The sequence below is a fragment of the Sminthopsis crassicaudata genome, chromosome 4 (genome assembly GCF_048593235.1).
Source record: "Sminthopsis crassicaudata isolate SCR6 chromosome 4, ASM4859323v1, whole genome shotgun sequence".
Taxonomy (NCBI): Eukaryota; Metazoa; Chordata; class Mammalia; order Dasyuromorphia; family Dasyuridae; genus Sminthopsis; species Sminthopsis crassicaudata.
In genome coordinates, this window is record NC_133620.1 from 472,312,594 (window position 1) to 472,326,121 (window position 13,528).

At 38.6% G+C, this 13,528-nt stretch overlaps 1 protein-coding gene across 2 annotated transcripts in view; it reads left to right on the forward strand.

Annotated features, from left to right (window-relative positions):
• The window catches only part of DRC11 (dynein regulatory complex subunit 11), a 199,755-nt gene that overhangs the window by 121,680 nt on the left and 64,547 nt on the right, over positions 1-13,528 (forward strand). For both annotated transcript variants that reach the window (XM_074264416.1, XM_074264415.1), the window contains exons 10-11: positions 11,789-11,895; positions 12,349-12,447. In XM_074264416.1, coding sequence (XP_074120517.1) covers positions 11,789-11,895; positions 12,349-12,447 — 206 coding nt within the window. The remainder of the gene's footprint in view (positions 1-11,788; positions 11,896-12,348; positions 12,448-13,528) is intronic.

Consider the following 13,528-nt stretch of genomic DNA (forward strand, 5'->3'; position numbering starts at 1 on the left):
CATATGATCCCTCTTACCAGCTATAGAAACTGCTTTCAGAACCTTTATGTTCACTAAGGTAGAAATGTCTGATAACACTTCAAAGGGTGAGATGAGTTGCATTTAAACTAGAATCAGAAGCTTGATCCAAAGCCTAGCCAGATGGAATTTCAGGTATCTGCTCGCTTGATGCTTATATCGGTGGGCAAATAATAGAAGCTTTTCTCCACGAATAACCATTGCTAGGAACCCAGCTGGATTCACAGCTTGGACCTTGAAAATTTTCACTCAGTACTTTAAATTGCCAGCTGATAGTAAGCAAGTGAATTATTTTTTAAAATGTCACTTGAAAGCAAATGCATGGCCCCAAAAGTCTGGAAGTGCAAATGAGCTCCAAGAGGCTAAATTTAGCAGAGAGCTCAGCATGGCCTTTCTGAAAGAACTTGAGACATCCTGTTTGAAGGCAGAGCTCCAGCCAACTCTCCTCCCCAGAGCCAGAACTCAAAACCAGGACTGGAGAAGAGGGGTGGAATGGCGCTGTTTTCCTAATCGATCACCCAGAAAACCAGCTTTGTATCCTCCCAACCGCAGAGACTTTCAGAGGTTATTGGAAAGTGAACAATAGTCCTAGACATTCCCCCCTCCCCATAATTACTTTTCTTTCTTGGTTTTGTACTCTGGGCTGGAGCCAGGGCTATGCATTCGCCTTCACTCTTTCTTTCAAAGGGATGGTTTCTTTGGGGGTGGTCTACATATTTACTGGAAAGAAACCACAATTTAGCAATTTTTAATACTTTTCACTAAAAACAAGCATCTTTGCATAAGTAGTAATTATATCATGATAGAAAAAAAATCATACTGGATTTTCTACACTGGTCTCTTCTGTTCAAAGTAGCGGACTTTTACCATGTTCAAATAGTCAAATGAACCCCCAAATAGTAATAACAATATGTGTGCACTAAAAAAGCTGTGTAACCCCTGAAAAGCAGCAACCCCCAGGGGAAGGAAAAATCAAATCAGCAAAGACCTAACAGTCTCCCCTCCAAAATGGAAAGAAACTTCAAAAATCTGATCCTTTTTAAATTTTGTTACTACTTCTGGGACTGGAGGTTCCATAAGATGGCAGGTAGCCTTGGATCAGCATTTTAACCTTCATGTCAAAACTATGTTCAAGTGATTTTATCATGATATTATATTAAAAGGGTTTGATTTCTTTGGGGAAAACATCCAAATAAAATTTCAATATGGAATTCAATATTGGATTTGGGTCCAAGAGCAGGCTCTTCTATTTATTGCTTAAAAGCAACACAATTGGAAGAGCAGAGTCAAAGGACTGGGTTTCAAATCCTGCCTCTGGTTTTAATGATCACTTTGACCTTGAAGAAGTACTTAACCTTAGAGGGGCTCCGTATCATTATCTGTTAAATGGGTTGGACCAGATTTTCTCTGAAATCCCTTCCAGCACTAAACACATGATCCTATAACTTAAATGCAAAGGTATTGCATTTCCTCTTAAAATAAACTAGATAAACTCCAAAGTAGCTCTAAATCTTTGGTGTCATGATTTTGGACCGGCCATTCTCATCTTTGAGTCTTCCTCATCCATCAAATGAAAAACAGTCTAAATCTCCAAATTCTTTTGATCCTTCACCCTCTGATTTTTGTTCATTTTTTTTGTAAGTCATAAAAACTTATTTACATTATAAAAAAAAAACAAAAGGCATTTTAAAATATCAGAAAAAAGTGAAATAATATATGGCCTTAGAATTAATAGGGAGTTATTAATGGTTGTAGACTAAGGGAGTGAAGTACATAGACTTGTGCTTTAGGAAAATCACTTTGATAACTGTGTGGAGTGTGGACTGGAACAGAGAGAAACTAGGTGGGGAGATCATGTAGAAGGCTATTGTAGTCATCCAAGGAAGAAGCAATGTATAGAGAGAGTACAGACTGTGTGAGGAGAGAGAGAGTAGGGTAAAAGCAGTGAGATTTGGCAGTTGATTGGATTGTAGAGTGATGGAGTATGACCAGAGAGATCAGGGATTGTGAGTCTGGGCATTGGGCATTTATGATCCTAAGGAAGTATGAAAGGCAGATGGGTTCGAGTGAAAATGATTGCCTGCATTGCCAGTCACAATCCAACCACTCCTGCCCATCCTAAAAAAAAAAGGGGGGGAGGGAAGTGAAGGGAAGGGATTTCCTCACCACTCCTTGATGGGATGCACTCCTAATCCACATGCTCAGACTCCAGAGCCATTGAGCTGAAAAAATATCCAGATGGATGGAGCCCTAATTCACAGATTTATCAAAGACTTTCTTGATTTACTAGTCTTGGTTTACTTGCTTTACTGGGGCTTAAGAGCAGAGCTGGAGAATCCCATTCACCCAACCTCAACCCAACGGACTCTTACTGGATAGGTGGGGATCACAAGGGTCTATAGGGAAACTTTTTCATGGTCCCTGTCTTTCAGGAACCTGGGGGCCATTGACACTTTCTGGGATTGGTTAGCCAAGAGAAAAGAAGGAAATATTTGAAAAACTATCAGTCTTCTTACAAAATAGGAAACTGAGACTTAGAAGAGCTAACATCTAGAAAGTGACAGAATCAGCCTTTTAAGGGATTCTAAATTTGACAATAAAATTTCCATCATCTTCCATTCAGACTTCTTTTGAAAATGTTCTTAAAAGTTGCGATGATAGTTTCAAATTTCTCATAGAGTTGTGGTAAACTTAAAAAAATAATAATAATAAGCATTAATCTTTTATTATTAAAACCACTTAGTTACCATGTTATTTTTGTAAAACCCAATGTGTGAGAGTGATTTATAAGATAAAAAGTTTTTTTTTAAAGGAGAGAGAAGCTATGAGGTTTAAATTTTTGTTTTGTTTTATTTTGGTTTTTAAGGGAAAGGGAAAATATTGTGGTTTTAGATTCTGGCTGGCAAGCCCATTGACCAATCCCTGAAGGCTTGAAATTCTGATGCTGCCTCTAGAACATGTCTTTCCCTCAAGGCGGAAATTCCGGGCTGGGGCAGCCCCAGAGGGGGTCACTTTTAATGAGCTCAGTCTAGTCTCCCCCTTCTGTGGGTAGCATGGCATGGGTCACATCCTTTGACGGGGCTGCAGTAATTTAAAGAAACGAAGGCCTTTTCCTCAAGGTCCTTCCCCTATAATCAAAGCTCCTCTTTTTCCCCTTTCTTTTAGTCTTTTGATTTTAGAACAGAGAAATTCAGACCTGAAAGAAAACGTGAAACTGCCATTACCTAGTTTTAAACATTATTAGGGTAAGGGCAAATGCTCAGCTGCAAGAGAAGGTTGGGTAATTGTTATCTATATTTTAAAAAAAAAAAAAGGATACTTATAGTAAGCCTCCCTGTTTCCTACCCTGGCTAAAACTAGCTTCCTGAATTTATAAGTGCTGGGAGAATCCTAGAGGTTCCAGAGAAAGGTTTAGGAAGAAAAATCTCCCAAAGAAAAAATAAGTTTAAAAGATGAAATTAGCAAACACTACCAGGAGCTGGTTGGTATGAAACATGATGTGTGTGCCCACCTCGAAAAGACTGGAAGATTTCTAGGGGGCAATTTTCAGTATAAATATTGGTAAACAACAACAAAAAAAATAAAACCCTTTCTCAGAGAGTCTCTGATCATTTTCCCTTAATCATAGTGTTTTAAAAAATGCATGTTTTCTCTCCTTTTGGTTAATTTATCCATGTAGAAAAATATATGGCTTTCCTAAAAAAAAATCAAATATTTTCATATTGTGGTTGAGGTTTTTTTAATCTTATTGATAGCTTTTGTTGAAGTATTATCTGTATTTACTATTGTACTTCTCTTTCCTTCCTGGAGAATCATCTGTCCAAAAAAGGAGGGGGATATTTCAGAAAAATTAACTGAGATAGCACAAAAGTCTGATATTTTATGCAGAATTCCACACCCATGGTCTCCACTTCTACAAAAAGATTAGGGAAGTACCTTGTTCAATCTTTCATGAGGTCACAGCAGCTAGATCTGGAATTGGGAAGAGAGTACAAATCTGGCTTCAGATTCTTATTCGTTATATGACCTAGTCTTATTCTGCTTCAGTTGCCTCATCTGTAAAATGGGAATAGGAATATAATAAGGACATCCACCTCCGAGAATTATTATGAGACAAAATGTTACATAAAATAACAACAATAAAACAATGATCATTGTTTTATTCGGAGCCAAACTCGATCATTATAATTTCATAACATGCTGTTCTGTAGTTCTCCCCAATTACTGAACTTATTCACTTTGCACCATTTGTTCTCATTTTCCCATTCTTTCCTCTATTCAGAACTTCCTGTTTTTACATTCTCAGCCTCTCTCCCATCCAGATTCTCTTCACTCACATAACTCACCTTAGTTTCACCCCCATTAAATCTCACCTGGCTCCTGCAGCAGCCTCCTAATTGGCCTCCTGGTCTGATCTCTCTCCTGTGTTCTCCATCCATCCGTGCTACCCACTGTGAGTTTCCCTAGGTGAAGGTCTGACCACGTGATGCTTCTACTCAATCAACTCCAGGGATTTTCTATTGCCTCTAATATAAAATAAAATGTAAACCCTTCTGTTTAGCCTCCAAACTCTGGCCCCAAGCTGCCTTTCTAGCATCATTGGAAATTCTTCTCCTAAGGTATTCTGGAGCAGTCAAAAGGGCCTTTTTGCCATCTCTCCTAGACATTCCTCCTTTCTTTTCTGTCCTGGCTGTCCCCCACACCTGCCCCCCCCCTCATCTCCATCTCAAAGATCCCTTCTCTTCCTTTAAGATGCAGTTCAGATAGTTCACAACATAGCCTTTTCACTCTTTGCTGTTGTTTGCTTGCATTTTATTTTCTTTCTCATTCTGGTTTGATTTGATTTTTCTTCTGCAGCAAGATAATTATGTAACTATGTATGCATATATTTCTAACATGTTAAACATACATTGGACTACTTGCCATCTAGGGGAGGGGGGGAGGGGGAAGGGGGAAAATTGGACCACAAGGTTTTGCAAGGGTTAATGTCGAAGAATTATCTATGCATATGTTTTAAAAAATAAAAAGCTTTAAGAAAAAACAAACAAAAGATGCAGCTCAGATAACTTTCTCTGAACTAAGCCTTTTCTGATCTTCAGGAAATCTTTTGGGGGAAGAACCCCCCCCAAAAAATTAGCTCATATTTAATGACTTTATATAAAATCACATTTTTAAATTTCATTTTTTATTCTGCACATACATAGATATTATATGTTACATGTATTTGTCTTCCCCGCCCCCATTAGAACATCAGCTCCTTGGGATATTGTTTCATTCTTTTGCTCCCTTGCCTATTGATTGATTCATCATTTCTATTAACCTAGCAATATTTATTCATGTACCACAACTTATTTATTCATTCCTTCATTTATGGTCATCCATTAGTTTCCACGTCTTTGCTATCACAGAAAGGTTGGTCACAAATATTTTGATGAATATGGAGGTTTCCTTTTGGTCATTGACCTCCCTGGGGTTTCTGTCTTTCTGTAGAATCTCTGAGTCACAGGATTTAGATGAAGCCACCTTGTTCGAACAATTCAGAATTAGTGCAGTGGTTAAATCAAATAGGTTTCTCTTTGTATTAAATTCCATGGCTCTGCCAAGCATTTATTAGCAACAGGCAACAGATAGACTAAAAAATTTTATCCATGTTCTAATTAATTTCAAGAGGATAAAAAACTTTACAGATTTAAATATAACTTGTGAAAAGAAGCATTTGTAATTGCTGTAATTCTATCTAGAGTAGGAGATTAAATATTCCAGAATTTCAGTCAACGTACATTTCAGACATGTTATTAAGAGAATAAATTAAAGCTTCTACAATTCAGTCAAAACATAAAAGAAAATGAATTCTATTTGATTTGAGAAAACCAACCAAGAGCTTTGGTTTATTTGGATGCCAACCCAACACAACTTTTAATCTCTGTCCTCCCAGACGAAGAGTCAACATTTAAGGAGTTATGAGCTTGATAATCCAACCAACCTTTGTTTTTAGTGGTTCAAATAACTGTGCTGAGATACAAGAGGAAAACCAAACAATCCCTGCCCTTGAGAAGCTTCAGTCTACTGGGGAAAATAATGCCCATAGAAGCAAGTGCATGAGAGCACACAGGAAAGAGAGAAGGCCGGGGCTGGTTGTCAGAGAGCCAGCCCGAGTTCAGTCAGGGCTCAGATTCAGCCCGGCTGGGTGGCCAAGCTAAGCCACTGAGTTTTTCAGTAGTGTAGGAAATCAGGGAGGATGCTGACCTTCCTTGGAAAAGAGAGTTTCCTCAGCGATCAGTTCCTACCCTTTGTCATAAGAACAATGCCCCAGTATTTGTAGTTTTTGCCAAAGATTGTATATATGTGTGTGCATGTGCGTGTGTGTGTGCGCGTGAGTGTGTGTGTGTGTGTGTGCGTGTGTGTGTGCGCGTGAGTGTGTGTGTGTGTGTGTGTGTGTGTGTGTGTGTGTGTGTGTGTGTATGTTTTCAGCTAATGAGTGGATAAGAGATGAGGAGCAATTATTAATTACCCAAAAAGTCAGCCTAGGGGAGTTGATAGAAATCTCACCTTGGAGAGAGGAAAACCTGAGTTCAAGACTCGCATCTGATTAAATCCCTCAAAACCTCCAGATATCAGGCAACTCTCTGAGATGTAAGTTCCGGAGAAAGTGGCCAGAGGGTTTCCTCCGCAGCCCACCCCATCAGGTGGGAAAATAGACAGACACCCAAGGGGAAGGTGATAGAGCACCAGTCTGGAAGACTGACCTCCAATATTTTGCTTAGTTGTGTGATCCCGAGCAAGTCACTTATCCCTGTTTGCCTCCATTTTCTCCTCTCTAAAATGAGCTAGGAAAGGAAATGGCCAACCATCCCAGTATCTCCGCCGTGAAAACCCCAAATGGGGTTACAGAGACTCAAATGGGACTGAAAATAGACTTAATAGCAGCAATCCCAGGAGCCTACAATTTAAACTAGGAGGAATCTTAGAGGCCATTGATTCCCTCATTTACCAGATGAGAAACTGAGGCACACAGCATGTCCAGCTAGAAGGATAGATGGATGGATGGATGAATATCAATATATATGTGTGTGTATATATATATATATATATATATATATATATATATATATATCCATATGTATACACACAGGTATAATGCAAATGCACATATATGTATGTGTGTATTCCACAGTGTGTGTGTGTGTGTGTGTGTGTGTGTGTGTTTATATATATATATATATATATATATACACACACTGTGGAATAAATCAACATTTTATGCTAAATCAGTCATCATTAAGCACCTACTACATGCTCCTTGTGCTAAGAAAGGAGTTTTGAAAATTTGAAATGGAAGTATAGCAAAAATTCATTTATCCTGTTGTTGCATGTTCCCTGGAGGGGAGCCTTTCTTGCTGGCTCCGTGTCTCTAGGATTCTCACCTCAAAGGGTCCCTCACTCCTGGGGTCTCTCATGAAGCCTGGGTGGGTGGCCAGTATCCTAAGTCTGCCTGTCTTGGACTTTACTCTCTCCTGAGTCGGCTTGTATTATCCCATCCCTAGAACTCTGGGCTTACTGGGGAGTGGTAGGGAAGGAAAGTCATGTGAGAAGGCTGTTATTCCAGCAGCCCCAGGGACTTCAGTATCCAGCACTATTTCTGCTGCAGGACCATTGGGAGGCAGGCTCTCCTGGAGTGAGGAAGGACAGCAGAGGGCCCAGCAGGGAAGGCTGGGAGAGCTCTATCCTTGTCTTCACTGCTTTTGGATTCCTTCTCCAAGACTTGCCTCAATCAGTGAGGCTCCCTTCCTCTCTCTGGCTCCTTTACTCCCCTCTACAAACATGCTCAAGTCTCTTCCATCCCACCCAGCCTTCCCTAGAAGTCACCATTACCTCCAGCTCTTGTCCTACAGAATACGACTTAGCCATATCACATATCCTTGGAGACAGAAAAATTTAAGTTTCCTAGATACTGGACAGAGTGCTATCCCTGGAGCTGGAGACTGGGTTTAAATCCCAGCTCTAAACCTTAGTGCCTTGACCATGAACAAGTTCCTTAATGTCTCCAAGCCTTCATTTCCACATCTATAAATACACTACCTACTTCATGGGGCCATTTTGAGGAAAGTGCTTTAGAAACCTCAAGAGACTTATTATATATGTGTGAATTGTTGGTATTACGCCAACCCCACATCTGAAAAAAAAATGTAAATACCCTCCTTTTCTACGTGGGGTATCTCATGGCAACTGTTTTCTAAGCATTTTTTTTTCCTATAGTGAATGCATCCATAGTTATTTCCAACTGTTCCATACAAGATGTCTCCAAAGTCTTAGTGTGACTTTAAGCTTTAATAGCTTAAATTTTATTAAGGTTAAAGCTTAATAACGAAGTTTAAATAGCTTTAATTGCTATTTATTAAAGCTTAAATTGCTTTAGATGAAGCTTTACACAGGGACTTTAGGGACATCTTAAATGATTCCAAATTTTTGCTCTAAGAGAAATGTTCTTCACTTGGATCTGTGAACTTTTTAAAAAATATTTTGATAGCTGCATTTCAATATAATTGATTTCCTTTCTCATTCTGTGTATTTTATTTTTGTGCATTTAAATCCATGATTCTAAGAATTCTAGACTTGCCCAGACTGCCCAAAGGATAAAAAATCCTGATCATTTAGTCTTTCACCCCTTTAGGGCTGGAATTTTTCATGTATTTTTAATAAAGTATTTTTAAATTTTTCAAAACATATGCATAGTTTTCAACATTCAATAGCAACCACTTCAATATATGTTAAACATGTCCAACCCTTCTACACATACCTCCACAACTATCATGCTGCATAAGAAAAAATCAGATCAAAAAGGGAAAAAAATGAGGAAAAAACAAAAAGCAAGCAAACAACAACAACAAAAGAAAATGCTTTGTTGTGATCCACACTCAGTCTCTGGATGCAGATGGCTCTCTTCATCACAAGTCTATTGGAACTGATTTGGTTCATCTCATTGTTGTCCATCAGAATGGATCATTATATAATCTTGTTATTTCTGTGTACAATAATCTCCTAGTTCTGTTCACCTCATTCAACATCAGTTCCTGTAAGTCTCTCCAGGCATCTCTAAAATCATCCTGCTGGTCATTTCTTATAGAACAATAATATTCCATAACTTCATATCCCATAACTTATTCAACCATTCTCCATTGATGGGCATCCACTCAGTTTCCAGTTTTTTGCCACTATGAAAAGGGCCGCCACAAACATTTTTGCACATGGGGGTCCCTTTCCCTCCTTTAAGATCTCTTTGGGATATAGAACTTTTTATTTTATTTTAAAAAATTTTTTATTTATAATTTTTTTTACAGTATATATGCATGAGTAATTTTTTATATAACATTATCCCTTGTATTCATTTTTCCAAATTTTCCCCTCTACTCCCTCCCCTAGATGACAGGCAATCCCATACATTTTACATGTGTTACAATATAACCTAGATACAATATATGTGTGTAAATCCCATTTTCTTGTTGCACATTAAGTATTAGATTCCGAAGGTATAAGTAACCTGAGTAGATAGACAGTAGTGCTAACAGTTTACATTCACTTCCCAGTGTTCCTTCTTTGGGTGTAGTTGTTTCTGTCCATCATTGATCAGCTAGAAGTGAGTTGGATCTTCTTTATGTTGAAGATATGGGATATAGAACTAGTAGAGACACTCATGGATCAAAGAAAATGCATAGTTTGATAGATGGGCTGGAATTTTTAAATCTCTACTAAGATACTTGTAAGATCTAATGGCTACTCTGCAATCTGCTTCTGGAGGAATGTATAATATTATTTGATTTAAAGGATATATATATATGCCAGGATTGACAAGGGAGCCAATTTCTATAAAACACAAACCTATTTTCCATTGGGATTACATCTGACCTGACATTTCCTGCCTAGCTCCTCCTTTGCTTGAGAATCCCTCTTCTTCCAGTGGTAACCCCCTAGGTTTTTCTAGAATATAAGACTTTCTCCTGAGAAGATTCCCCAATCACAAGCTCAGTTTTCAGACTGTCCACCCTCCTTTCCACCTTTTTCCTCCTCTTCCTCCCTTTTTTCCTCCTCCTTTTCATTGATTGATAGTCATATCTACTGGAGCCATGTTCCCCCGCGTCTCCAGAATAGCTTGAAGATTATTTTCCTTTGGTTGGTGGCCACATTCACACCTCACACACAGCTTTCATGGAGAGACGTGGGTCCTCAGCATGGACCTTCTTCATGTAGAACCACCCGTGCCTCTCCAGAGTTTCTATTCCTTTATTCCATTAGGGTTAAGTGAAGCCCTAGAGATGGACAAAGACAAATAGAGCCAGTAGCCATTGGGCCATCTGATGGCCCTTCCTTTCCTCTGCCTGGAAAGAGCCAGCAGATCCTGCTGTCTGCGTGGATGGCTTCAGCTGAGCTCACCCTCAGCACATCAAATGGGACCACAGGGGCCAGGGGCAGAGCAGGAAGGCTGGTCCAATACTCTCATTTTACAGATGAGTCAGCTGAGGCTCCCAGAGGTTACATTATTAGTGACTAATGACTTGCAGAACCAACCTTGGCTCCCAGGACCTCTGTATTCTGTATTCTGTACCGTGTCCATTTCTGGAACACATCCCTTAAAGGCTGTGGGCCACAAGCTCTTCCAGAAACGTGAGTTTTGATGGCCATGGGACCCTGTGCTAGATGGCAACACCTTAAACAGAATTTGAGTTGTTGGTTTCGGGTTATGGGACAGTGGAAATCCTATATTTAGGGTTGGAGGCTATTGGCTCAGATCCTGACTCTGTCACACACTGGCTCTGTGACCCACGATGGCTGAAAGCATCATGGATTTAGAGATGATTAATTGACAATTAGATATCATTTACCTTTGGTAAAGGTGCCTTCCTTACCAGGAGTTTCCTAGACTAATGCAATTGTGGTTCCACTCCACGTCACCAGCACATGCTCTATCAGGTTAAACAAAATAAGCAAATAGAAAACATATGCAAAGTCAGTACAAGAAAGTTTTGTCAACACATATGTAAACACCACACATGATTTTTAAGAGGGAAAAATTATCTGAGTTTCATTCAAGAGGGCTTTTTTTTCAGTCCCCAGGATCTAGCACTAGGTCTGCACATAAGACAGCCTTAATCAAATTATGTTGAATTTTCTGCTGAGTCAATTTGTCAGCAAACAACTCATTGTTATTATCTGCCTTGCCATTTGCTGAATCACAGAACAAGCAGTCTTGGTTCTATCACCCCACATCCAACATTTCTCCCCTTCACCTTTGTGAACAGCATCTATCTCCCAGGGTGGTTGTAAGGATTAGAGGAGATGTTTATAAAGTGCTTTACAAATCTAAACTTTTTTATTGTTTTCTTTTTTCTGGTTATTCATGTAAATTAATTTTAATACACATTTCTCCTTAATTAATACTTCTTTTTAAATTAATTAATATTATATATAATATGTAATATTATATATAATATATATTATATGTAATATAAATTAATTAATACTTCTTTTTAAAGTTAATAAAATGTTAATACACATAATTGAATCATGTTGGGAGAGAAAAATCAGAACAAAAGGGAAAAACCATTGAGAGAAAAAAAAAAGATAAAGAAAAAAAAAGTAAACCTAGCGTCTGTTGATTTATATTCAGTCTCCAGTGCTTTACAAATCTTAAAGTACCAAATTAAGACAAGCAATTATTTGGGAGAAATTCAGTATCAGCTCCAATTTTTCCTTTCTTTGTCCTGCTGTGCAACAGGAGTCTGGAGGGACATAGATGAATCCTGGAATTTCCCCCAGGGCCACGACCCAGAGATGATCAAGGAAGAGAAGAGGAAAGAACTGGAATCAGAGATCAGAGTTCAGGTGTGTGGTTAACAATAATGATGAGTCTATTTTTTTTTTAATGATTAACACCGATATCTCCATGATTTCTAAAAGTCTATCCTGATCTCCAAGCTCAGTACATTCAGAATGTAACAATATTTAATTAATATTAATTAATAATGATGTAAGATAACTCTGATTGTACCAGAGAATCTGGATCCAAATACTGCCTTTAATGGCTTTTATCTATGTGACCAAATTAGTTGGTCTCTGAGTCAGAATCTATAGTTATGAAATATAAGACTTTGATTAAACAGACTCTAAGAAACTTCCTTCTTACAGCTATAATCCTATAACTTGAATATTGAAGGTTCCCCATACTTTAAAGCTTGTTGGTCTCATTAACAATTATTGGACTAAGAATCATTCACAAACCTTATCGAAACAATTCTAAATTTCCCTAAACTGATTTGTCAATGTATCTCCATGTAGGTGGATGAGCTGATGAGACAGGAACTGAAAAATCTAAAGTTAGCCGTGGACAGAGAAAGGGAAATCCCAAGAAAACAAAAGAAGAAAAAGGATAAAAAGGTAAGATTTAAATAGGATTCAGCTTTTCAGCTCAGAGGTCAGTGTTTTGGAGAAATCCAGACCCACTGAGTGGAAGAGCTAGAAGACATTCTATCTCTCTCTTTCTTTGCTTGTTTACCTTAAAAACAAAGAGAAAGATTTTAAATAATAATTGTAAAGTCTTTTTATTCATGTGTGACGGGATTAGCTTGTTTTTGGTTTGTTTTTTATAATTCCTTGATTCTAAGTAAGATATGAAGAGTCATTTAAAGAAATAATGAAATCTTATTCAACTCTTCTGGCTCCAGTGCTGAGCCGTTGTTGGTCTGGTCCCAAAGTCAAGGTGACCTAGGCCGCCATCCACAGAGTTGTGAAGTCAGCAACTTGTCAGCTCTCCACTCCAACCTCAAGTTCCTTCCTTTGTCCCTTCTTCCGCTTCCCTCTAAAGCCCCCCCCCAATGTCTTCATCATCCCTCCCTTTGTCTCAGGTCTCTGGGATCGCTTCTGTTAGCCTCTGACCAAAGCATGAATGGGCGTAATCGTATCCTCAGCTTATCTGGACACTGTTGTTCTCCCTAGTTGTAAAGGGAAAGGTCTTTTTCTTTCCTGAATGGGATTTTGGAAATCAGAAAAAAGGAAATATGGACGATGGGAAATAAAGAGGCACTTGAAATCACACCATGTACCCTACTGGCCTTGATGCTAGATTGTCTTTGAGGGGAAGGTCATATGGAAAAGTTCTTCAAGAGTCTTATTCCCCTTCTATATCCACACAGTCTGCTTTGAGAGTCTGGGGGCTGTTTAGACTTTCTGTCACTGAAGCTTCTGCTCGAGATTGTGCTCAGTATTATGTGCTGACCCTGGAGCCTATAGGGTCAGAGTTCAAATCCTTACTCTGCTACTTACTAGGAGCATGTTCTTGGACAAGTCAGTTTATTTTGTTGGGTTTCAGTGCGAGAGGGATAGAATACTTGAAGATTTCTTATGTCCATTCTAGCTCTAAATACTAGTAATTATCTAAATTCAAATTGTGATTTAGTTATCTGTTTAAACTGGACATACTCTGTGCCTTGGTTTCCTTCATTAGAAAATGTGAAGGTTG